This window comes from Tyto alba, unplaced genomic scaffold, assembly GCF_018691265.1.
Source record: "Tyto alba isolate M040663 unplaced genomic scaffold, T.alba_DEE_v4.0 Super-Scaffold_22, whole genome shotgun sequence".
Taxonomy (NCBI): Eukaryota; Metazoa; Chordata; class Aves; order Strigiformes; family Tytonidae; genus Tyto; species Tyto alba.
The window spans coordinates 11,683,477-11,711,057 of NW_024881296.1; the positions used below are offsets into that span (position 1 = coordinate 11,683,477).

Consider the following 27,581-nt stretch of genomic DNA (forward strand, 5'->3'; position numbering starts at 1 on the left):
CCGCCCCGCTGAGCGCCGGCGGACGGGGCCGGTGGGGAGCGGAGCGGGCCCGGGGCCGGGCTGTCCCGCCGCGCTGCTCTCGGAGTGTCCGAAGTTGCTTGTGGTCCTCCCTAAACCCGGTCGTCGGTGCAGTTAACGCTACCAGACCTAGCTGTCGGCTCACAATTTGACTTTCATAAGGCCGCTGTCTCTTGGTAGATTTTCCTTTGGATCCTGTGAGGGTTTTAGCTGTCAGTGAAACATCAGGTTCTAGGTGTGGTAAAGAAGAGGGTGCAAATTGATTCTTAGGAGAGTGATTATTTTCCACGTGTCATGGTTTGAGCCCAGAGGACAACAGAGCACCCCCCAGCCACTCATTCATCCCTTCCCCCTCAGGAATATAAAGGGGAAAGTAAAGTAAAAGGCTGAGGAATTGAGATAAGGACAGGTAGGGGTGATCTACCAGTTAAGGTCACAGGCAAAAGACAGACTTGTTAGGGGAAGAAAAAAACATCAATTTAATTCAAACACCAATGCCACTTAACAACCAGAGAAGTGAGAACTACATCTGAGAAACACCTTCCCCCAACTCTTCCCTTTTTCCCAGGCTGATCTTTGCTCACAATTTTTCCACCTCCCACTTCCCCCCTCCCCCTCCCCCCCCGTGGCACAGGAGGGCAGGGAATGGGGGAAGTCAGTCCCTCACACATTGTTTTTAACACTCCTTCCTCTTAAGAGGAAAGATTCCTTACACTCTTACCCTGCTCTGGTGTCAGGTCCCTTTCACGGGAGACAGTCTTCCACAAACTTTCTGATAGGAGTTCTTCCCACAGGCTGCAGCTCTTCCAGAGCAGCTCCAGTGTGGGACCCTCCCATGGGCTGCAGTCCTCCCAGCACCAAACTACAACAGCAGGGGCTTCCCCTGGAGTCCTGGCCTTTGGCCACAGCCACCTGCTCTGGTGCGGGGTCCTCCACAGGCTACAGGTCAGCCTCTGCTGCACCAGTGATCTCCAGGACAGTCTCTGCTGTAGCACATCCGCACACCTCCCTTCCACTGACCTCAGTGTATAGTTGTCAGCTTCACAACTCCCACTTCTCCTCCCAGGTTCCCCTTTCTTAAATATCTTATCACAGAAGCGCAGCTACTCTCACTAATTGGCTCGGCCTTGGTGTAGAGGTGGGGCTGACTTGGAGCGGGGGGAGCTTCGAGAAGCTTCTCACAGGGGGCCACTGCTGTAGCCCCCTCCCCACCTGCCAAAACCCCTACCCCATGCACACAAACGCAACACATTCCACCCCTTGCTTCTGTGTATCACGTATTCAAGAATTATCATCAAAATCCACATTAATTACACAAGACAGTATTCACAAACTTCACTCACATCAACACAAGGAGGTGCAAGTTGATTCTCAGCGAGAATGATTATTTCTCATGTCATAAGGTGTTTACATGCCTGCTGCCTGAAAGACGGCACCTTAATCTATCAGCTATGACACCTGGGCTTTACCAGCCTTGACCTGTCTCTGACTAGTCAAGGTAAGTGTCCAAATTCTGAAGTAAACCAGTAGATAATTTGTGGGTATGTCACCACACTAGGTGTGAAAAGTTGTGTTCTGGATACAGTGCCCACCCATCGTATGTTGTAACACTAATGAGTTAAATGTATAGTTGCTATAAAGGAAATGTTATTGCAAAAAGCTAAGGCAATGGGTATATTTTTAAATAGCTCCTTGATACTCAGTTCTTAGCAAGTATTTTATATTTCATTCTCAAAATAGCATCAGTTCTTTGTGCTGAGGTTGGATTTTATTTTTTCCAGAAGATATAACTGAAAAATCATCTCAGTTTACTTCTCCTGTAGATTAAGTGGGCATGTGGATGCTGCTTGGCACTTGAAGATAGAACAGTTAAAATGACAAATATCAGAGCATCTCTTGATATGTGGAGAGTTCCTTTTGTGATATGTAAAAACAATTAATAAAACCCTATTAATTGCCATACATAGACACGGGTGGTCTTAGTACTGTATCATGCTTCCTTTTTCTGTGGATGAGTATGGAAAAACCCTAGATGATTTTCCTGTACTGGATTTGGACTTTTCACGGAGGCAAAGGGTTTCTGCTATGGCTTCTACTGACAGAGGAGGAGTGATAAATTAGGATTTTAAAACCATAGTTGAACACATACAATTTTGCTGCCAAATAAATCTTCTAATGGCAATATGTTTCTGCTTCAAGACAGTATTGTCACTTACAGAGATAGAGCTTCCTTTAGAAAGGCCACACTTCAATGGTTTTTGTTCATTTCTGCTCCCCCAGTGTAGGCCTAGGTACAAGCTCAGCCAATATAGTCAAAAACTGGTGTATTTCACAAGACGTTTTTTTTTTAGTGTGTTTGTGATTATCTTTTACATAGAATTCTTTTTCAGTCTTGTTTGTTTGCTTTTATGTAGATGTGGGAAGGGGCTAAGCTGTTGCTGAAACCTTGTATAAATTCACATCCTCCTTCCAGGATAGCTCAGGGCTTGACCCGCCTTTCCATTCTAGGCAATGAAGGCCAGTCAGTGCTGGCATTTTGGGTCACTGGCAAGTCCAAAAGGTGGCATGTGGGCAGTGGAGAAGACAGATTTCTTCTGTTCATCCTCATCTAAGGAGATGTGTTGGTGTCTTTAAATTCTGGAGTGTGCAGGCAGCATGCTCTGCTCGACATCCATCTTGCTGGGCTGTCCAAGCACTGTTGAATACGGTGTTTATGTTGAGCTGCCTGGACTCCCTTCAGAACGTGTTGTTCTCAGCTTCCTTAGGCAGTAACAGCAGGTGAAGCCAAAAACCTTTGATGTCCACGCCTACTATGTATTCCCAAAATTTCAGGATGCTTACTACTTCTTCATGTAAATGTTCTTGTATGTGTGTATTTTGGTAAGCTTGGTAAGGGCTATATAGTTTGTTCCTTGATTCAGACCAGGCTTGTCACAAAAATATGGTTTTATAGCATTTTGCAACAGAGCTCCAATCTTTCTGATTCTTGTCTTAGGCTCTTTGTGCATTTTAAATATTCCAGTGGAATTTCTCTAGAAAATCTGAGTGCTTGGGGACTGTCATATATATGATCTCTTCAGAGTTGTGACGAGCTTTTAGGCATTTGATGTGTGAAGTTTTGAAGCATGCCTTTCTACCAAGTTATCTGGGCATTGTAAGTGACCTCTTTAACTCTCTTGTGTCTTCAAAGGGCCTTTCTCGAGAATTTTGGATCTTGGGATGTTTAGCTGTTTATAAGGCTACCATTAGAGCTCACCATATCTAAGGATTAGATGCATGTTTTCCCTTCATACAACTTACTTTCATTTTATGTATTTCTGACTGGATCACCTTACACTGGATCCATTATGGTTTTTTAAATCATTTCAAAACATGACTTTCTGGTGGCTGTTTCCCTTTCCATTCTGGGAAACACAGACTTTTTCCATACAATGCCAGAATAGTTTTGATTTCATACATCCAGGGGCGTCTCTCAGTGAGTAAGTATCAATAGCATATTATCACAAACATAAGCCCAATGCAGAGCAATATAACATAAAGAGGTTCATTAAGAATCATAATGAAACTTATTTCTCAGTGATGTACAATTTCTAACACCATTGACCTGTAAAGGATTTCTCACATCCTTACCACTACCGTTAGGAATTTACTGTAGGACAAACAGGTCACTGTTACTCCCCAAATTGTCAAACATAATTCAATACCTATTTTTCTTATATAGTTACAGAGATTGAGATTTTTCTTCAAACTCAGATCATTCCTGTCATCTGGATTCTGGAATTTTAGGTGGCATGCCTTGGGCATTATTGGGTGTTTTTGAAATACAGCATTCTTAAACTGCCTGTAGTACTTGACTTCCTCTGGACCCAGGCTGATACATGGCAACAGGTTATCACCACCCATGCTGGAGATCAATCAATTATTTCAGTGCAGTGTCATTTGTTATAAAGGGGAACCCCTCAGAAGACTGGTGCACATGGAGTACAGGTGTTCAATAAATGGAGCCTGGTGACCAGAGGACAGAAAGCTGGCCCAGAAAACTTGGCTAAGACATAACTGGTCCTGGAGCCCAACAGAATGGTTCTGCTGAAACAAAAAAGGTCCCGTAACAGGGCTTTTCCTGAATAAGTGTAGACCTTGTATAATGAAAGTCTTTAATGTTGTGTGTAATACAGAGTTAAGAGAGTGGTATTTGTACAGTTGGGCTTATTATGTTACTGTGTAAACTTTTGCACAGTTGAGACCATTTCAAATGAACCTCAAAGTCTTTAGGAGATAATATTTCTAAGAAAAAGTTATTCTTAAGGGAATAGAAATATTTTGTAAAGGAGAGTGTTGTTCTATTGTATTCATGCTAATAACTAAAAATTGGCAGGCGTAGTGGGAATGTCCAGTGGGCCCTCTACTACACCAGTGCCATGAACAGGGCATGATGGCTTCCTGCTACCTTCCCCTTTTCTCCCAACAGCAGTAAATATATGAAGACTGTTTAAAGCCTACTTCTTTGTTTCTAGCATTCACCTGGTTCCTTGAACAGAGAACTATTAACTTATTTGTTTATGTTCAGTTAGTTGTCTGCCTGTTTAGTAAACAGCACTGGCTCACTTTTGGGCCAGAGTCAATATAAGAGAAGGAGCGAAGGAGAAGGAGACCATCCCTTTTAGGTACAGTGCCTGATATAGGTATCTTGTCAATCTACCGTAAGAAAATGTGGAAATTATGTTCTGTATTCCATTGCAGTGTCCTATGTAATTTCAGAGAATGAAGAGGCAGAACAGATGAAAATATAAGACTTCTGCAAATAAAGGTTCATTTTTTGGCTGCTTTATGTGACTCCAAAATTAAAGGAGAGATGTGAAGTCAAAGCTTCACAAATTTGTGAAGGAAGCTCTAGTCCAAGGAAAAATGGGTGTGTGGCTCAATTGCCAGCTTTCCAAGCTAGCTGTGACACTGAAGCAGCTAAGAATTGAATTAGAAACGGTAAACTCTAATTATAAATTTTTGCCTTAGGCTTTTAATTTTTATTTGGCAATAATTTGGCAGGTCCATGGAACCTGATGAGATGCATCCGTGAGTCCTGAGGGAACTGGCTAAGCCACTATCCATCATATTTGAGAAGTCGTGGCAGTCTGGCAAAGTTCCTGCTGACTGGAAAGGGGGAAACATAACCCCCACTTTTAAAAAGGGGAAAAAAAGAAGACCCAGGGAACTATAGGCCATGGAGATGAGGGGGCTGGAGCACCTCTCTTATGAGGGCAGGCTGAGAGAGTTGGGGTTGTTCAGCCCAGAGAAGGAGAAGGCTCTGGGGAGACCTTACAGCGGCCTGCCAGTGCTTAAAGGGGGCCCACAGGAAAGGAGGGGAGGGACTCTCTGTCAGGGGGTGTAGTGATAGGGAGAGGGGTAATGGTTTTAAACTGAAAGAGGGTAGATTTAGATCAGATATGAGGAAGAAATTCTTTACTGTGAGGGTGGTGAGACCCTGGCCCAGGTTGCCCAGAGCAGCTGTGGCTGCCCCCTCCCTGGAAGGGTTCAAGGCCAGGCTGGACGGGGCTGGGAGCACCCTGGGCTGGGGGAAGGGGGCGCTGCCCCTGGCAGGGGGGTTGAAAGTAATTGATCTTTAAGGTTCCTTCTAACCCTAGCCATTGTATGAAATTCCAAGACTGTGCGAAGCACAATGAAAACTTACAAGCAGATTCTCAGTTTCAGTATTTTTAAGAAATTACTTGGCTGAAATGCTACCCCAGAAAAGGTACATGATGTGCTATTTTAGATTTCTAACTGACAATAGAAACAAAATCAAAGTTGATATACTTTTGGACAGTAAAGTGTTCTTTACATAAGCATCATCCTTCTGATTTCACTAACTGGTCTAGTTGTCTGTTTTGTCAATTATTGTTTTGCATAAGTTTTACAGTGTTATTTTTTTTAAAGACCTAGAGAATCAGTGTAATTCCGTCTGCTCTAACTTTTTAGGGCTGTTTTCTTATTGGGAATCGTGGGATATCAGAAAGTGACCTGTCTGTTGAGTTTATAGCCAGTAACTTCTGGTCATCTTCCTGTAAACATTGTTCAAACTGGATTGTTAGCTTTAGATGACAGATTGATGGCAACTTTTTCATACAGTTGCAGTTTTTCTTCAATTTACGTTGATTAGCACTTCTACGAGCTGGAATTATTTCCCATGTCTTTCAGGAAATTCTGTTGTTTTGGATGGTTGGTTCCTTTGCTAAGCTCTCCATTAGCTCCCAGAGTATTTTCTATGGCATTTCTGAGTTCATGAATGGGGTAGCTTTGGTGCTTTCATTTAAAGGAGTACTCTTTATAGACAGTCTTGGGCAGTGTCTGAAAAAACATCTTTTGTTTAGTCAATGCAAACACAGTTCAATGCTTTCTCTGTTTTTTCTGTGTTTGCTTCAGTGGCAAATTGTTCTTAGAATTATTTCTGCCCCTTCCCCCTGCTCTCCAGCTGATTACTACTTTGGAAATACAGCTACCTCTTCCATGTTGTATTTTACTTCAGTGCGTCCTCACTCTAGCCATTACTTTTTTTTTTTTTTTTTTTTTTTTTTTTGTGGACAAGTTGAATGAATCTGTAATGTGTCTCCCAACATAAAAAAAAATACGTTGTTGTTCAGCAGTAGTACTGACATTCCCATGTAAAAAAACTTCTACCAGTCATATTTACACAAAGATACTTCTCTGGAAAAGGGATACATATAGTATATTTTCAGGGAGTAATACTTAAATTTTGGAGTTACAGTGAGTACAGAAAATAACGGGAGTAATCAGTGCTTCTTTCAGGACAGAGGAGTATCTTTACTCAGCATGTAGAATATATGGCATTTGCTTTTTGAATGTTAATTAATGTTTCAGTCTATTTGCTTTATATAAAGCATTATGCTTAACTGAACTTAATCTAATTCAAAGTTGCATTCACGTTTAGAAGAATTGAGGGGTAGGAATATCTTTGTACCTAGAATGGTATGGTCTTTATCCTGGGTTAGCATCACTGGTTTCCTCTGTCTGTGAAATAATAAGCAGTAATGTATTTGTTTCTGTTAGGTGTTTGGTCAACTATGTCATTGCTAAGGCATTAGGTAAGTTATCTGACTGTCCCTTGTGGCAAGTACTGCCTGTGATTTATACATGATAGTTGACACATTGACAGCATTTTTGTGGAGCAGTTGCATCTTTTCTTTTGATGTATCATGTTTGATCCATCAGGTTTGGTTGCTCGCTTGCCATTTTTCATAATTATCTCAGATCCTTTAAACACTGAAAACCAAAGAGCTTTGTAGTAAATATTTTTTTTTTTTTTTTAGGTTTTAATCCTGATAAATCCAATTTCATTTATATCCTCAGCTGTTCCTATAAGAAATAACACATAAATGAAGTTTCATCATACAACAGAAATAGATATTCAGATTTATTTGTGGAGTCTTGTTAAGATGTAGAAAAGAAAAACGATGATTGAATTTTAGATATGCAAATCACAATACTGCGTGCAAGCAGTTTTCTATGTTTTTACAGAGGGCCTGTTTCTATAAAATGTACTATTACAGAAATAGCCTAACTGAAAAAAGTTAGGTTGAATGTGTGAGTACTTAAAAATTAATGATTTCTATATTAATTACTAAATTAAGCTAAGAGAACCTTGGTGTCCAATAGTTTGCATCCTTAGAGGTTCTGTCTACTTCTTTCATGTTTAAAATGAATGTGTTTACACTGGCAGAAATAACAAATGTAATCTTTCCACTCTGTAATGCATCTTCTTTTATTCTCATGCCCCAAATTATGTCCCTTATTTATGAAAGAAATGTTACAATGTATTTATTCCCTTTTACATGACCAGTTCAACTCTTACTGAAGTAAATGTTAGCTCTTCAGTGTCTAGTGAGTGTAAAGACAGACCATGAGACACGCCTAACTCCTAGTTTCCCAGTGGTGAGTGTTTTGCTTATGTCAGCGACCTTTGTAATTTGGAAATTGGCAAGCTTTTAAGAAACTTCGGCAAATATGTGATGGAGCTTTCAAAAATGTGATGCCATTACTCCAGAGGCAGGAAAGTATACTCAAGAAAAGTAGACATCAGTGTGCTATTGATAATGATTTTAGTGTGTTTAAGTACTACTGCCCAGTACATTCATGGAAGAAGAGGACATATAGTAAGAAGGTCTAAGCTATCTTTGAGGATAAAGTCATAGCTTGGAGCTCAGAAGCTGTAATAATGTGAAGAGAGAAAAGTTCTAGGAAAAACTGCATAGGGGCCTGTTTGGTTTTGGTTTATTGTTCTTCACTGGCTATGGAGCAAATATTGATACTCTAGGGTTCTCTGACTGACTTCTACAGTGTATAGGGAAATGAAGGAATTTTATTGCTATCAGATGACACACCACATAATAACTGACATTGAACAGTTCTTGGCAACAACTAGTTGCAACTTAGTTTGCTAAATATTTAAGCCATTGCATCAGTGAGATACTTCTATCATTTCTCAGTTAGCTCTCCCACCCTTATAGCATCCTGCAGCGCTCAAGAATGGATGAATAACTAAAGTATGCCAATAGAGAAATATTTGACCTGAACCCTTCTTTTTTGAGTCATTGCCATGTGAGTTGTATTGAGGTTTATTATAATAAATTATGACTCTTTAGAGTGTTTTTTCTGTCTTCTTTTACATTAACTTCATTAAAGGATGGATTGCCTGAAAATCAAGATGTGATGTGAGTCGTAAGATGACTGGGCTTTAAAAATAAGTGTTCAGAGAAGATTAAGAGGTCAGAAATGTGTGAGTTTTTTATTAAAAACAAGCATTGCTAAAAAGTGAGTGATGGCTGACATACTGAACTGAGAACTCTGTTCTTAAATGTAATGCTTTTTTGGAGGGGTATTTATATTTTCTAAACTATCGGTAAGTTACAACCAAGAAGAAAAAAAGATGGAAAAGGACTATGAAAACCATTACAGTGGGGAAAAAATAAATTTCCCAACTTCATTCAAGATTATGTGAACTTGAAAAACATAGATAAAGTGAAGGCAGAAATACATATCCAGCATTTGTTCTCTAACTTGAACTGCTATTCACCTTTTCCATTTGGAAGAAAGGGGCTATTAACATTTGTAACCAGCAGCATATATTATACTCTGAGGCATGTCTTCTGAATTCTACCTAGCAAATGCTTACTTGTGATTATTTCTTTAAGCTTTTTTTGCCTATGAGAAAAAAAAAAATATTTTCAGTTATTTATGCATCGTATCAATTTACAGATTACAATCATGTAAAAATAAATGAAGGACGTGTGCTGGAAAACTTGCCTTTTTCCTAGTTGTAGCAGTTCCTCCAATAAAATATGCTACCTTTTAAGGTTTGTCTCACAGGAGTGAAATTTCTGTTCTGTGGGCATTTATACCTAAATGTCCCTTCAAAGAATTCAGGGCTAAATGAATACAATAAGTATGCTTTTATATTTCTGAAAGTCAGGAAAGATTTTGAGAGTATGGGATTTTGTTTTGTTTTAAATTATTAATAACTGTTAACTATGAGTTAAACTTCTCTGATTCATTTTTGACTGGTAGTCACAAATGACTGTGGCATTACTTTGGAGAAATACGAAAGAAACTTGTTGTCTTATATTCCTGATAAAGTGACTGTGAATCGTGATGGAGGGCTGTCTCACCGAGCATGTATGCTCTGTGACTGATGTGTGGGTTATTTTCTTGGTTCAGTTGGTATTACAGTATAACATCGAGGTCCTGCTTTGTTGAACATTGCATAAAGCCATACTACTTAGATTACTACTCTGTCTTTTCTAGTTAGTATATACATTGCTTAAAGGGAAGAGAAATTAAATACTCATCTCCCTTTGTACATAGGTGTGGAGACATTTTACATCAATGAAGGCCATGACGCTCTTGAAGGCTTTTGAATAACAGAAAAATAAGGGCTTTGAATAACAGAAAAATAAGGTCACAACAGACCTTGAAGGTTAGTGAATAACAGAAAAATATAGGGTTTCTGAATAACAGAAAAATAAGGTAACAACAGACGTTGAATAACAGAAAAAATAAGGTAACAACAGACCTTGAAGGTTTTGGAATAATAGAAAAATAAGGTTTTGGAATAACGGAAAAATCAGAACGTTATCAGTGAACAACAGAGGACTTTGGAAGAATGCCCAGAGCAAACAAGTTATTGTGACAAAGGAAAAAAAAAAGACATGCGTAGTTAAGCTAGCCAATCAAATGTTAGAATAGGTGTGTGAGTAATATATGTTAACCAATAAGCACTTATGTTGGGGGGTTTAACAATTTTGTAGGGGGATAAAAACGCAGCTTTCTGAATAATAAAGGGTCTTCGATCTTAACATTGGAATCCGTGTCATCAATCTCCTCACATAGGCAGTTGAAAGAAAGAAGTAGTGAGTTGCCTGAGGTCCTACAGTGTGAACTAGAAGTATCATTATCTAAAACCAAGCCCATATTTTCTGATTCCCAATCTAGTTGTCATCTCTCAGTTGCCAATCTCTCAAATTTCTTTTCTGGCACGTTGGAAATGTTCAGCTGTAACAGAGTGATATGTCATTTATGATTGGAAAGTTTTTGGTTTTTATGAAGTCAGCTGAATCAAATAAAAAAATTATATAAAAAAAGGAATATAAGAAAATATATATTGAAAATTAGAAAAGACTATAAATTACTGTATCACTCTTAAGTATGTCAGTTCTCGAAAGTGTTCAGAAAAGTATTTGTATTTATCTGGAAAGAGCTTTATTGTTTTTTTTTTGTTGGTGGTGTTTTGTTTTATTTTTTTCCTGGATGATTAGTGTTATTATTTATTTTTCACACTTGTTCAGAAGTCGAAAATGTCCATTTCCTTCTTATGCTGGGGCCCCCAGAGCTGCAGCTGAAGTCATCAGTCTTCATTTAATCGCTGTTTTATGTTGACTCTGTTTGCTGAGTTTTTTACTTCATTTACTTGGATATTTTTTTTTCAGTTGTACTATTGTTACGGAGATGTACCAAAGTAAGTGGCTTCACACAGATAATATTCAACTTTAATTTGTAACCCAATCCAAATGGCTGAAATCAACAAGACAACAGGGGTAGCCAAAACAATGCTCTCATAACCTTTAACAAACTGTGGGTTTGGTGTAACAGTTGGGGAAGTTATTGCTACACAATAACACAGAAGGACAATGACACAGAACAGTGACTCCAAAGTGTGCGGACACACACTCACTAAAGGGGAAGCCTCTCACTCAGGGGTGCCCAGAAGATGTGATCACTCACCCAGAGGGGGTGAGGGCTCACTCAAGGATGCCCAGAAGAAGTGTTCACTCACCAAGGGGGAGGTGAGGGCACTCGATCCCGGGAAGTTTCCCTGGGTGGTGTCCCAGTCCCGAGGGGAGGGATTCTGATCACAGGCCCTCTGCTCTGAGGAGAAACACTCAGAGGGGCTCTCCAACAGGGGCTCTATTTTATAGCCTGGTCAGATCTGAACTGTGGTCATATATGCTCAGTGTTCTAGAAACTTCTCTCGACTGAGTCATTTCATTGGCTGAGGGCCTTGTCTGTTGACCAGGGGTCCTGTCTCCATTTTCCCGCCATGGGGGGCATGGTGTGTGTGTGCTGGTCTGCACCCGGCCAGGGTGTGTAGGTGACAGTAACCAGGGTGAGCTGCCACAGGCACGAGAGTAAGGGTATGAAAGAGCCAGCGGCTGCCATGTTAAAAGCCCTAGCCCCTGGGGGCGGGGTGCTCCTGCAACAGCTATAGATTGCTTTGTCATGTGTGGTGGCATCGTTAGAATTCAAAAATCATGTTCTTGGTGCCCAGTCCTGCACATTGTATGAAATATAGCATGAGCTTTAGGTTCATTGAAAAGTATTGAAGCTGCATATGATAGGAAATCTCCTAGAGTTAAGTATATTATTACTTGTGCTGAGTCAAGTATATTAGTACTGCTGCAGAGTCCTAATGTATTGACAGGCTAATATGCTATTTATAGCTTCCTCTTCGAAAACGTAATGAGTATTTCTTCTGCAAATTGTGACATATAGTAGTTCTTTTGGCTGTTTGCATTAGGTAATTGCTTCCAGTGGTTGAGTCTAAATCAAGTAGTTAAGCTAGACAGATGCTGAATGCTTTTAGTTCTCCCATTTTTTTTTTTCAAGTTTAAAATATCGGTCAGTGAATACTTTCTTTTACGTTGTTTATTGTGGCTGCTGATAATGTAATATTTTTTTTCAGAGCGTGCTAGTGAAAGCATCCATCAACTGAAATATGCCTTGGAGGAAAGACAGTTTGCAAAGGGTGATGGTGAAGTTGGATTTGACCAGTCCTCAGTGGACAAGGGCAGTGGTGATGTGGACAGGGGCAATGACGGCAGTGGGAATGCAGCCTGTCAGGAACAGCAGCACAGTCATGCAGGTAAGATTACTCTGAAAGCAAAAAGTTTAAAAATTGTTGGAAATTATAGTCAGTTCAGTGAAAAAAAAGTAAATATTTTTTTGATTATAATGTTTTTTATCTCTTCCTAGTTAATCAACTTAAAATTTTGTTGCAACATCAAGAAAGAATGGAAAGTGAAGTCTCTCCATCAAGGAGGAAGATGTCATTCTGTGTATGTTTCTTCTTTTTTCTTTTGTGTTGATTGAATGAACAGCATGCATGATGAGATCGATTTTCTAGTACTCAGGAACAAAAAGCATCACTGGATCATTTTTACAATTTGAAATATAAGACATGCCTGAGGCTATGGCCAGAACTTGGTATGCTTATGACAATAGCAGAAGAAAAAGAAATCTATCATACAGTATTTAGACTTTTCTCCTCTTTTGTTGACCATGCAGTGTGGGTCACAGTCCACATTGCTTTCAGCTTTATCATCTTCTTTCCACCAAAAGTTCATCTTATTTGTTTTGGAAACAGTTGGTATTAACTGTATGGACAAATTTCTATAAAAGCAGTCTCTGTTTCCTTTGCCCATAGTTTAAGGATTCTTAAAGGCCTTCTTATGCTGTAACTATGCTTTTTCTTTAGAAGATTACAGATATTCACTTAACAACAGGTTTTGTTCCTCTCTGCAAAATGCAGTTGTCTCTGTCAAAGTTAATTTACACACTTACATGGGCTTCTCAGATTTATGCTTCTTGCAGCAGGACTGCACCAAAGTACATGCAATGGACAGTTCAGTTACACAGCAACTGCTAGATATTACTATCCTTATAGGAAAATAATTTAAAGGCATTGTTCCAGTTTTATCTTTTGATGGCCTCCACTGACTACTTTTGGTTTATACTAAGCAAGACAAGCATCTCTGCTGTTAAAGTTGGGGTAGCAGCAGAACAATCTAAAGCCTGTATTACTGTTGTGTTGCTTTGAGCCTGTGTAATGAGCCTAGCTCTACTGTTTGGACATTGAGAAACTTCATTTAAAGTTCAACTTCTGTGAGTATTCTAAAATCCATGAGTTTAGTCTGATTGTTCTGCCAGGTACTTTTGCCTCATAATGGTGCAGGATAGAACTAGTGTTTTGGAGCTCAAGTGAATGGTGCATCGTTGGTTGATCTTGACATGACATGAATCAGTATCAACTTGTACTTAGCCTTTGGAGGGGAGGGAAAGCATCTTTTAATCAATTTTTGACAAAGTTTTCTACTTATATTGCAAAATTTTATTAGAGAGTGAAAATTCAGAAAATGGGGAAACTTTTTCTAGGGAATGTGATAGAGCTTTCAGGGACCAGATTACAGGATGAAGGAATAAACAGATAGGAATTTACTGTATTGATAGGGCATTGTCCCATTTTTTTCCCCTTGGAAGTTTCCAGTGAGGGAGATTCTGTGAAGCGCTGGCCTTATTCTTCTTTTCAACTGTTCTCCATCTACTTGCTAACCAGAATATGAGAGTGTTCTGAAGGCAGACCAAGTGTAAAGCTCAAAAAAACGTGGAAGTACAAAAATGCACACACCAAAAAATCCCAAACCCTTATAAAATACAAGCTTGTCTTGTGGTTTGCTGAACTCAGACGAAATGCTTCTTGTATAAGAAGAATCAGATTCCGCAAAGGTCAAGGAAAGCAAACTTAGATTATTTGTAACTTTATCCTTTCGTTTTGAATTATGTTGAAATACCTGATGACTGCTGAATAGTAGATGACTGCATGTGTCTATAGCTAAATATTTCACAGGAAGTATATACTCTTTAGTAAACTGTACAACATTTCATATATATAAATAACATTGCCTTAACAAAATTCCCTTCTCTTGCCTATAGATAAAAGTTGCAATAAACATGAGTATGTCCTTTCTTTGATTACACCCAGATGGTTGGGCAGAGATTTTCCCTTTGCTCTCTACCTTGCCACCTGAGGTCAAGGCTCAGCAAGATTGCTTCATACAAGTGCAGCTCTACAAGACCGGCCTTGGCTAACCTAACTGTACCCAGCCTGGGTTCCTGACACTTGTTACAACTCGAGTTCCTGTGACTGATTCCCACTGTTTCTTGCCAGTTTAAAGGACAGCACATTTAAGACTGCCGGCGGGAGTGTCTCTAATTCTGGGGTTTAGAAGTTTGGAATTTGAGGCATTCTGGAAAAGTACAAGGTGGGCCGAATTATTTGTGATGTCGAAAAAATTATGTCACTGTATAGAATGCTGGCCTCTAAAGCTGCCAAGCATTTATATTTTATAAATCCTTGTGTTTATATGGTAAACTTTTCAATATTAAGTATGCAAATGTGAACAGCCTTTCTGAGACTCAGGCATAAACATTTGGTAATTCATATTGATCAGATGTGTCTGTCAGTTCTGATTTTAATATTTGGCCTACTTTAAATATATGCCTTGCCTGACCTTCGTTTTTTCCCCCTATAACACATATATTAATGAAAAATTCCCAAATTAATTTATAATTTATAAGCATTGCGTAGTAAAAAAGGTAAAAAGAAATAAATCACAAATGACCTACTAGACATTTGCCCCTTGAAACGGCATATAGAGGCTTCTAAATAAAGAAATATCCCAGTGGCAGTGCTGTGAGTTAATAAATTGTGTTAAGAAGTCATCTGTTCTTTTTCTGTTTGGAAAATATTCTACTTATTTTCCTTTTAGTGAAACTATTCTTTAGCACTCTTGTATACATTGCAACAATGTTTCTCAAGTTTCTCCGGTTAAATGTTAGCACTGTTTTTCAGTGAAAAATAATTTGAATATAAATGGAGTTTTTCACATTTTTTTGAACACTGCTGTGGTGTGATCTTTTCAGGGAGGCAGCTGGAGGTCTCATCTTCAAGGTGCCTATTACACTTTCAGAAAAGGAGGAGGAATGAATAGGAGCCAGAGGAATAGAACAATGAATTACAAATATTGTCAGCACTACATTGTATATACTTTAATGAGTGCTATTAATTTTTTTAAAACTTTATAAAGTAGTTGAGACAGACTTTAAATCAAGGTGACTTCTGAGTCAATAGAACATGGAACTTACATGCGCTGAACCAGGTGGAATAGATTGCACATTTGGAGTCCCTTTTCTAGATATTTTTCTGGTTCGTTCTGGAAAACCCTCCAGTTGTTTTTGCAACTGTAGGTTCAGATTCCTCGAGTCTCCACTGTAATACAGCCAGCACTTATACTGGGTGTTATTTGACAGGAAGGTTTTTTTTTCTAGAAACCTTCCCCTCACCCTGGTTAGTGGATTTTATTTTCAAAGGTTGGACAAAAACTCTTAAGACCTTGGTGAGAAAAAAAAAAAACATCAGTTGTTGGCAGAACCTGTAGATAAGATAACTAGCAGATATAATATCCATCCATTAGTAGCTTGGTTTGGGTTTTTTGAATGGTGAATGTTTCAAAAATAGTATTTAGAAACAAAGATGTAGGTTTCTGAATCTTTTAGGAGATTTAGGAATACAACTGTTCATTTAATTCCTGAAAATGAGTTCTATGATCTTTAAGACTTTAAGTATATTTAAGAAGCATATCATGGAATATTGTTGCACAAAAAGGTGTGTTTCTGACCCAAGATCACAGGTGTTAGGATTGTATCAGTTTCAAAACTAGATAGGGATCATCATAAAGATGCTTGTTTTCATCCAGAATAGTGAACTAATGCTAGAAATGTACCTATTGTTCCTCTGAGAGGACCCCATTAACAACTCTGTGTGAATTTTGTATGCTTACCAGCAAAGAATACAAAGAAGGGAGATTCACCTTTCTACAAATGTGAGTAAAACTGTTCAGTGGACTGGTGAAAAATGCAGACGTCTTTTCTATAAGAGGATATATGTTCTACTTAGAGGCATGTCCCAGTTTGATTGTCTTAGTTTTAATTATTAAAAAAAAAAGACCAAACTAAAAAACCCAAACCAGAACATTGTGGCTTGCATTGATATACTTTCTTTTAGGTTCAGGAATTGAAATAGTTCGTATAAGTCAACTAGCATTTGACTGCACTTAGTTCTTTCAGTGGATGAGATTTGCAATAGTGTAATATCAAACTAAGGTAGTAAAACAATATTGAAATGCATAAAGAGAACAAGTGAAAAATCTGATAGAAACTGATTTATTTAAATTTGAAAGTAGACACTACATTAAATGTATTAGTGATTATTCAAAGTCAATTTCATTGCAGACTAACATATTTATGCTTAATACTGTTACTCCTTTAAAATAAAAAAAGTATGTTATACTTCATTAAAAATAAATTATTATATTACAAAAAATATTTGTTATATCTACTCTAAATAAGTCCTTCTTATTAGACTGACAAGGACTGTTTGTTACTAATAGGATCAAAGAGAGGCTGTAGTTTTCAGGGAATTATTTTAATCTATGATTTAAAGGGCGTTTTAGTAATATTTACTTACATTCTTTATCTGTACTGTATTCTTAGGAGTAAATGCTATAAAGTTATAGCAACTGTGTTTTTCACATTTTGTAAAGAGTTTAATCCCTGTTTAAATCTTGCTGAGCAAGGCAGAGATGTAGTTGTTTGTCTTGAATGGGCAATGATTCCCTTCATTACCTTCTTCACCTAGTTATTTGTGAGGCTATCAAAAAATTTACTTATTTATAGGGTCTTCAGAAAGGTTTCTTAGAATTGTCATTTAAAATTCCAATAATCGAGTTCTTTGATAAACGTTATATGTTACACATTTTTCCTTTGTTTCTATGGAGGTATTAAAACTGCAGACACAGTTGTGTTTCTGTAGCAATTGTTAATGAAGTTTTAGAGGAGTTGCCTTTGTACACCCTCAACTCATTAAAATTCAAGGAATTTTTATAATCACTTCACAGAGAAGAAAATACCCCCTTATGGTTGTCTGAAATGGATGATACACTTAAATAGTGGTATGAATTTCATTTACAAATCGGTCTGTGGATATGATGTAATCCTGCTTTATTGACATGCTTAATCAAGCAGCTGTACATTTTGACAAAAGTGACGTATTTACTTTTTGTATTGAAGAATTTAAGTTCTTGCTGTTTCTCCCTTCCTCATGATGTAGTACTTGGTGACTTTTTATTAAGTGTACATAGTATTTCATGTGCAAGCAACACCTTATTGCAATAAATGGGAGACCGGAAAATAACACATGCTATTCTTCTTCCTTCAGAAACCCCCAGAAGCTGCAACTGGAGACTTACCAGCCCTTTCTGATCTCGTTCCTATAATCAATGATCAGTCACAGTACATTAACCATTTAGAAGCAGAAGTGAAGTTTTGCAAGGTATTAGACAATGTATTTAATCTGCTAAAACTTTGGCTCCCTAAATATGGAGAGTTGCTTGAAAAACACCTTACACTTAGTCTTGAGATTGATTGTTGCAGTGACCAAAACTGAGCCAAACACAATTCAGTAGATACTGAGCCTTACCACGTGTCTTGGTGCCTGTATAGTGTTTAACAGCCTTCAAAGACATTTTTATGTCCTATAACAAATACAAATAAGCATTTTTTTAAGAAGTCGTATGGAAATTCAAAAATACAAAATCTGTTTTCTGAGTATTTTTATTCTCCCTAGAGGGGTTAAAATACTTTGGAATGTTAATCTAGACTTTTGGTCTCAAGATGTATTTAAACATTGATAGCTGTCTCAAGGAGCCTTTTACATGCAGTTCCTGTGTCCTATAGGAGGAATTGTCTGGGATGAAAGATCGAGTACAAGTAGTTGTACTTGAAAATAAGGAACTCCATCAGAAACTGAAATTCTTAACTGCGGAACATATGTTGAGAGAACAAACTCTTCTAGATGCCTCGGTAAGTTTTTATTTTTCTGTTGTTTTAATCAGTGTTCAGGCACCTGATGCTGTTTAAGGAAGGCTATATAAATGGTTATCTGCAAACTGAATTTTAGTCAAAATTTAATAAGATTTTTTGAACACGGATTTCTGTGGATAACATCATTATTTTAAGTTGCCAACCTAATTAACTTGTTTACTGGTTCTTCTGCTGTAATGAAAGTTCTAAGATTCAGTACTTATAATTAACATTTGTTTTTAAAAAAACAGCCTACATAATTATAACTGTGTCCTGGTTTGGGCTGGAATAGAATTAATGTTTCTTTTCGGTAACTAGAATAGAGCTGTGTTTTGGATTCAGCATTGGGTTTGGTACGAGAAGAATGCTGATAGCACACTGATGTTTTCGGCTGCTGCTGAGATTTCAAGGACTCTCTGACTCCCCCTGTCCTGTCCGTGCACAAGAAGCAGAGAGGGAGCACAGACAGAGCACCAGACCCAAACTGGCCAATGAAATATTCCATATCATGGAATGTCATGCTCACTATATAGAGGAGGGGTGGTCGGGAAGGGGCGCTCTTTCTCAATCTCTCTCGATTCCAGGATTGCGATTGCAGGATCTTGGTATTTCGGGGTCGCTGGCTGGGAACGGGCTGGGGATTGGTCAGTGGGTGGTGAGCAATTGCACTGTGCATTGCCTGTTTATATTTTCTGTTACTGTCATTGTTTTCATTTTATTACCATTAGTAAACTGTTTCTATCTCAACCTGCAAGTTTCCTTTTACCCCTCCAATTCCCTCCCCCATTCCCAGGTGGGGGGAGGGGAAGGGTGGGGGAGCAGCTGCATGGTGTTTGGCTGCCGACCAGGCTCAAACCATGACAAACTGAAGCATTAATATTTTTATTTTAGGCAAATACTCAGAACTCCTGGCCTGTAGGTGATAGTGACCGTAGCATGCACCAGCCTGTCACCTCATCATCAGCACGTAACAAAGATCAGGCTTTTGTTACAGCAGCTGTTGCAGAAGTAGAAAAATGGCCTATAGAACTGGTTGGTATTAACTTTTTTTGCAGAGTCATACATTTGCAAAACTTTTCTATACTTTGTTGTTGCTGCAGTTTTGATGATTAAATTTGTAACAGCCATACAGGAGGAGTTTTGGTTGGCTGAACCCTAATCTGAGGTCAAATTTTCTCCTCTTAAACCTCATCTTCTCATTATACCTTAATTAATATTATTATCCAGTTGAGTAGAGATGGCAGGTTGTATCTGGAGATGTTAACTTCCCAGAGATAAGTCATTTTAAGAATGCCCTGTCAGTGATGGCTCCATTGTACTTTGAAGATTCTTAGCAGTAACATAACGAACAAGCAGGTGGGAACTAGCTGGTGTAGTTTAGGTAGCCCTCCAGGCAAGCTCTTTTGCAATGACTCTTTCTGCTACTGGAGCAGCAGAGGCTTAGTAAGGTACATAAGTAGCATTGTGCAGTCTGTTTTGCCTAAGTCAAATTATACGTTTTTTTGCTTTTGTAGATACAGAGGAGCCATAGTGATTCAGAGATGATGTTGTATCTATCCTGTATTTTTAGTTTTGGAAGATATTCTTATTTTTTTTCTCTAAATTAATGGACTAGCATTGCTATCTTCTGGGAAAAACATGGCTAACTGAAATTTTTGATGTTGTTTATCCATGTGCATATGTGTACTGTGGAATTTAAAGGGTACTTTAATTCTTCAAGATAATTGTATGCATTTATTAATTTTTTACTAGTAAAATATATTTTTGTTGGTTTTGTCCGTCCTCTAGAGCTGAAAACCTCTTCAGTGATTCTTAATGCCTGCAGTTGTTGGAAAGCTAGTTTTTACAGTAATTGCATTTTTACTTCATCTGCCATATTTAAAGTCAGAGAATCTTATTGATTGTGACTTCTTTATAAGAGTCATAGCGAGCTAAATTTATGTTGTTTTATTTGGTTCGTTATCACCATTGTATTTAACACTGGTGTGGTTGATTTATATATCTAGTTCCTCACCAGGTAGTAAGAGCAACTCACTGTATTATAAATAAATAGCCCATATAGTTAAAGTTCTTTAGAATTCCTCTTTTATTTCTTGTGACTTGTGGGACAGTAAGAGCAAACTTGGGACAAGATCATTGATTTGTGTAAATCATTGTAGAGGGCTGCAATTTGAGCTGAAGCAATTTACTCTATGAGGATCTGGCAAGATGTATAGAAATAAAAATATGGGAGGGTTGTTCCTTTTGTAGACTTTCACAAGTGTGCAATACTTAGATTTCTCTGAATGAATGTAGCTAATGTCTAGATTTATTTGTAAAGACAATGTTATGAAGAGAGCCAAAGACACTTCTTTTCTCCAGGAGAAACTAAAACTTCTTTATCAAGAAAAAGTCAATATCCTTGATGCTCAAATACAGTCTCTAAGGTAAAGTGAAATGTTTTGTTTTTTTTTTCCTTAAAATTATTGTTAATAAATTATCACTTCATAACAACATGAACCACTCAATTTGAATTTAAGAGAATGCCTGAGTGTCTGAATGTCGTGTTTTCTGATAGTGTCCCTGAAAGCTAGTTTTACGTCAACTTTTCTCAAATGTAGCAAAATTGAATGTTCTGCGGCTATATAAAATTAGCAATATGTGCATTTTATAAATTCAATTGAATTATTGTATTTATATAAATTACAACTTTCTTTATAGAAACACTATGTCTGTTAAGGTAGACCAATCAAAGAAAAAAAAAAAAGTTAAAATTTTAACTTGTGTGAGCCACTCCCTAATTAGCTTTCTCCTACTGATATTTTGCATTGCAGGTTTTGGAAGTCTCAAGCATCAAACTCGTTTAGGCCACACAACTATTTTAGAGCAGAAAAACGTAGTTTTGAAGCATTCAGTCAGTGTTTCCAGTCATGTAACCTGCATATCTTTAAACACAAAAATATTTGAAAATAAATCCTCATGTACTCCTCAAAATATTAAAGGTTTGGATAAGCAGCAGACTATGGAAAAAAGGAAGGTAGAAGCTACCAATTTCAGATTTGTTTTTCAAGAGTAAACTTCCCCCTGCACACCAGCATACTGCTGCTGAATCTGTTTAAATATGTTTTTCTCAAAATCAGTTGTGTTTTCATATATCTGAAAACTCTAGACTTTTGTGTGTGTGTAAAGAGTTACTGGTAGGAAGACAAGTTCAAATATGCTCTCTGCAGTGGTTAAATCTTAAACATGCAAAGCCAATTTTGCTAGTGAAAGTAATAAAGGATCTTAAATTTTAGCTACGTAACCGAATTTTTTTTTATTTTATTTTTTTTCCCCACTTGGCTTGAAGTATTATATATACTCATAAATAAATATTGGAGGCTAAAATAGTCTGAAAATTTCCACAGGTACATTATTCAGCCTCTTGATTTCTCCTAAGGGGCATGATCTTTCGAACTCTAGGTTCTGCAGAGCACTTGAGCATTTGTTGAATTTTAATTAAAGTGAGAAGTGATATCGCTTTCAGTGGGACTACCCTTGTTTTTAACCTCGAGCATGAATTTTCGTAGGACTTGCTGTTTTCTATCCAAGATTTCCCAACAATAGGTCTATTGTACCATGACTGTCTAAGGTTATATGCAGACCAAATTCTGTTCAGGTTATAGTGAATTATATTTAATAGACCAACTACTAAAATTGGAAAAAGTGCACAGATTTCCCAGATGGAAATAAGCATACATGCAGTGTATATATCATGTGCACAGTAAATCCAATGCAACCAGAATGTGTCAGACTTACTATGTGTATGCTGCCCAGATGGCCTGCATAACAAACCAAAAGCTTTGGATTCATTGCACAATTTGTCAAATTGATCTATATGTGCACAGTGTGCGTTTGTCTGGAACTTCCTGATGTCAGCATTCCTAGCGCTTACACTCTCCCCGGCCTGACAGATGCGTGGAAATTCTGGAGAAAATTCTTCAGAGCACCTGATAAAAATCTTGGAGATGAGTAAAAAACTTACCACATTTTTCTGGAGATGTGGTTGACCTCATGTTTGTGTGTATCACTGGATCAGAGCAAATGTGCTGAATGCATCTGGATTTTGTATAGGGAGCATAGGGGACTTCATCTTGTAACTTTATAGTTAATTTGAGAGTAGAGAAGAAATGTGAAGTTACTGATATTATTAGTAAGAACAACAGAAAAAAAATGTTAAATAGGGTATTGAAATATTTGTACAGCTGATAGTGTTTCTTTTATTCTTTTCAGACAACATGTAAGCCTACAAGTTTTATATAATAATTTATTGTGTAACTTCACTATTTTCTGATACTACAGTGGGAAGGAACAAGTTAATATAATTTTGTTTTGCCTATTACTAATCTTCATTTGACCGTTCAACTGTTGCTTCTCTGTTAAAGTCTTCCTTAGACTACCAAAATAAGTAAAATAATGTTCATTACAGGGATTCTAACAGTTCTTTGTAGGTTACGTCTGTAATTATATATTGCATATAAATATAACTTCTGGAAATGTTTGATTGCACAGATAATATTTTTTTTTATTTCTTCTTTCTAGAAAAGACCTTTCAGAATCTCAGAAGACATGCAAAGATTTAGAAGGAAGGCTAAAACACCAGAAGTCACTTGTTTCAGCCATGAATTCTAGCCGAGTTGGTGGTCTGTGTCTGAAATGTGCACAACATGAGGCAGTTCTTGCACAGACTCATTCTAATGTTCACATGCAGACCATTGAGAGAGTAACAAAGTAGGTTTGGGGGTAATTTACTTTCTGACTGAAAATGCAGTTGCTTACATTAAACCATGTAAGTCTTAATGTGTTGGGTTGCTTTCATAGAGAGAGGTGCACTTATGGAACAGTGGACTCCCAAGTTGAAGTTATAATGCTAAAATCAGTGGCAGCATATGAGCGTAGATCCCAACCACTTTGAAGTCCATGGTAGTTTTGCTGCTTATTTCAACTGGGAAAGAATGTTAGTCATTATCTTGTAATTATGATACCTCAGACTCTCCAGATAATCGGACTGTTCATAGGCTGTTTCCTGTTCCTTATAGAAAAGGGATAAAGAAAGGTAAGTTCCTTATCTTTCTGTAGCTGGAATTCTTTCTGGCTCCTTTATTCTCCTTACATTTGGGGAACTTTTAGGATGCATCAGCAGTGTAATACTTTTTTTTTTCTTATCCTTGAATTTACTTAGTAGGTTGGGTGTTTGCGATAGGTTGCATTGCTCCTCCCTAACTACAGTAAGTCAGGGGGGAAAACTTCCTTTGGATAAAAATAAATGGAATTACTTGCCGCAGCCTTTTTTTAATTGTAGCTTTTATTTAAATGATTTTTTAAAAACAGCTATACAGGCTGAATAATATATATATAATTCAGAAATCCCAACAGCATTAAATTGTTTCTTTAAGGAATTCTGCTCGTCAATCATCTTCAAAAATCTGTCCTTTTCTACTTGCTAGTAATAACGATAGGATATTGCAGCTTTCTCAAAGTTTGTTAAACAAATATCTGTTGTCGGATATCTGAAGCTTCTTAGGAGTTCTGAAGTTTTAGAATGAACCTGCTGGAGATGAGGTAGTGGGTCAATTAGAAGCAAAATTGAAGGGACATAGTACACATAGTACATACAGTCTGTCAAATCAATAGAGATATTATCTCTACTCATTAGATGGCTGGTGCCAGGATTTATGTATCTTCCTGTTGTCAAGTCCAAGAATTTTCTAGGAAAGCTCTCTCTTGCTGAAGTCATGCTTCAAAATCTAGTTTCATAAAAAAAAGTAATTATTTGTTACAGACACTGGGAAATATGAACAAACCATAAATTCTTGTCATCTTGTATTATAGTGCAGTTTGAAATAAAAGATTTGAGCTCACCTATTTATCTTGCTTAAACCATTATTTCAGTTTGAGTTTTAACAAAATGTGAAAGCTATGTTTTCCTGTGTTGCAACTTACTAAAAACAAAAATATTTTAGTGGGGATTTTCAGAGGGACTTTGAAATTGTGTTTCAACAAGATTTGGACAAAATATGACTGTTAGTTCTCTGGCAAATACAGCTGTGTTATCATTCCATACACCATGAAGAAAAAAAACCTACAAACCCAAACGCAACAGTTTTCAGCCAGAATCTCTAGTTGTGCCTAAAACACAGACAAATATACTTTTAATTTAAAAGCTTTCAACATATCAAAATAACAAAAAGGTCAAGTATTGCAGTTTTACTGACTGTGCTTCACCATTTGGTATAGATCTGTTTCTTCATTAACAAATGTTCAGAGGGTATGTAGAATCCAGAAGTCTTATTGTTTAGTTTAGTTCCAGTTTGCAGCAAAGGGCTATTGATTTTCATTTGATACCCTTAGTGATCTGAATCACTTGTTGAACTCTAACCCTTCCTTTTATTTGTTTTCTCCTATTTTACATTTAATGACAGTGTAATATCACTTTGATTTGTTTTTTCAGAAGCATGTCTTTTTTGGTTTGGTTTGTTTTTTTTTTATCATGGATCCCCATTTTGTAATGCCAACAAAATGTTGCTCAGCTTCAATATATTTATGACTTGAGCTCTGCTGTCATTACTGGTGGTTTCACTAATAGTCTATCCTTGTGAAGTGGAGGACTGGTGATCAAGAAAAATATATTTTTAATATCTACAAAAGTAGCAGTATGCTATCTTTCACTCTTAACCCATGCTGGTTTTAGTCTTGCTTCACTTACTACCCTTATGTCTTTAATCTGTTAACATTTTGTATTTGATATACCTGTTGGTTTAGTTTTTTCTCTTGAGAGATGCAGAAGAAATATCTGAGTGTTTTTTATATGCAGGGAAAGAGATGACTTGATGGATGCCCTTGTTTCTCTGAGACGAAACATGAAAGAGATGCAACAAAGAGAATCTACTGCTTGTGAGCAAGTTAAACAAGCTGTGCAAATGGCAGAAGAGGCCAATTTAGAAAAAACAAAGGTAAATTCATCAAGAAACAAGAGCTTTTCAGTATTCAGATCGACTGCAAATGTTAATTAGTTTTCACGCTAATGAGAAAACAAATGCATGAGATCCTTATTACATGTTGATATCATGTAGTAGATTTAAGAGGATTGCACTGTGTGACTGTTTCTGAGCAGTAACATGAACTCTATTTGAGTTTGTATATTCTCATCAGGGCTGCAGGGTGTGTTCCATTATTAGGCCACCATTTAATTTCTGATGTACTTTCATAGCTAGGTGGTAAAAATTGAATTTTCAAAGGCATTCATGACATGTAGAAGGGTAAATCTCATACCACGTTTCTGAGCTACTCTAGAGAGAATATTTAAAATGCTTACAAACAACTTTTTTTCCTCAGATTAATTCAGTGCAAGAACTGATTAGCTAACAGAACTCTTTGAAGATGAGAAGTTCTGTCTGGTGCTACCTACAGCAAGCTTTTGGCACTATGTAAATAATAATGATAAAACTAGTTTTGATCTAATGCTTGTATTAGCCCTAGTTACTATATACAATCAACCGATATTGACCTAAAATACTTCCTTGATATTTAGTGACATCTACTGTATTATTAGTGAATTACTATGGAATTGAGGGAGGTTTGTATTTGGTTTTGTGTTTGTTTTTTTTTTTTTTTTTTTAAATGAAATGCTTTTGTTTTTAATAATGGACAAGATTGATATAAGTGCTCTGTTGATCAAGTTGGTATTATTCATCCAGTGCTGTAAGAGAGTATATATATATGTGTGTGTGTGTGTGTGTAACATCTTTAACTATAAACAGTGGGGGAGAAAAAATGAGAGTTCAAAATCCTATGTACTTGTTAAATTAAAATTCAGAGTATTACAGCTCCTTGGTTTTTACTGAACAAAGAGAGAAAAAATCCTTCTGAGCCCACTGTTTACCTGTCACATCCTGTCCCTGAGGGGTTACATTTTTAAATTGCTTGCTTGTTTACTTTTTTGGGGGTGGGTTCTACAGTTGTCGGATAAAAATGTTATTCACTGGCTGCTATTTGAAAATGCACAAAATGCTTTTCCTTGTCTGTGCAATGAAGTGAAGTTATCTGGTCTTTTTTCATTTGGTCTTGGAAATCTTTATTTTAGTATTTAAAAAGAAAATCCGTATAAATTCTTATTCAGTGTAGCTTATGTTAGAAATGTGGCCTAAGAATAAAGCTTAATAAGATGAATTAGTAGAACCTATAATATAATGCCACATAAAGAAAGCAGATCTGTAGGGTCTCTACTGACCACCATCTTCACTACAGCAAGGAAATGTGAAGTGCTATCTGTTTGCATTGAAGACTGAATAGTAGTCTGTTTTTTCCATGCTCAAAACCTGTTGTAATATGAAGGAACAGGAAGAAATCTTTTACTTATGCTGCATTAATTTAGCATATTTACATGTACTGATATTTCTCTTGGTAAGTACAAACCATCCTTTATTTGCCCAGTCCTATTCTATTATTAAGGTAAAGTGCTGTTTTTCTTTGTAATTATCATGGAATCCAATAGAACGGTCCACATAAGAAAAGTGAGGAGTTAAGACATTGGGCTTCCAAATGCTATAATTGCAATTTCATCACCCTATTGACAGAAAGTCTGACCTCAAGTGCTTATCATTTAAAATCACCATTTTTGTCTTGGCTTTCTGTAGTTTGTGGCCTCTTGGCTATTACAAGCCAAGGAGGAGACCTTGTAAGGTTAAACTTCCACAGTTGAAGCAAACCCAGAAATGTATTTTCAGAATAAATGTCATAAAAGAATAATTGTTTGAACTGCTCATTATGTAGTCAAAACAGCGGAGCTAACAAAATACACATTTTTTTCTTGCAACTTATTTCTTCTAGAGTTGCATTGCTTTGCATATCTGCTAAACTACATCAGTCTTATGCAGACAGTTTTTTGCTGATGCTGATGATACATTCCTACAGAAAAGGATTCAAGGCAAAAACAGAGGGATTCCCTCACCAAGGTAGACTTGTAGTAGGAAAGAGACCCTGAAGAATATCCTGCAGAATTGACATAAACCTAATGAAGACCGTTAGAACATTCACTAAAAATTATGGTTTAATTTGCCTCCCTCATGAACAGCCCAATACCAAGGAAATTGTATATAGGAGATTGACTTTGAATAAAAGAAAAATAAGCAGTTTTTAAAAAGTAAGTTGAAAATAAAGGGTAATAAGGTAGGATTTCTAAAAGGAGGTTACTTTGGCTTCCTTGAAATAGGATATGCTGAATAACAGTGAAATAATGAAATGAAATCTAGTTTACTCATGGGCTAGCAAGCTGCCTTTAGGGT

The 27,581-nt window shown here is 37.1% G+C and overlaps 1 protein-coding gene across 4 annotated transcripts in view; it reads left to right on the forward strand.

Moving 5' to 3' along the window:
- The window catches only part of SDCCAG8 (SHH signaling and ciliogenesis regulator SDCCAG8), a 118,138-nt gene that overhangs the window by 426 nt on the left and 90,131 nt on the right, over positions 1-27,581 (forward strand). For 3 of the 4 annotated variants that reach the window (XM_042795603.1, XM_042795604.1, XM_042795602.1), the window contains exons 2-9: positions 12,266-12,445; positions 12,556-12,638; positions 17,636-17,749; positions 18,154-18,279; positions 19,171-19,311; positions 20,641-20,705; positions 22,840-23,028; positions 25,112-25,250. In XM_042795603.1, the coding sequence (XP_042651537.1) occupies positions 12,266-12,445; positions 12,556-12,638; positions 17,636-17,749; positions 18,154-18,279; positions 19,171-19,311; positions 20,641-20,705; positions 22,840-23,028; positions 25,112-25,250 (1,037 nt within the window). Of the gene's footprint in view, positions 1-12,265; positions 12,446-12,555; positions 12,639-14,533; positions 14,622-17,635; positions 17,750-18,153; positions 18,280-19,170; positions 19,312-20,640; positions 20,706-22,839; positions 23,029-25,111; positions 25,251-27,581 lie in introns of those variants that run through there. The other variant, XM_033009499.2, reaches the window with a different exon arrangement.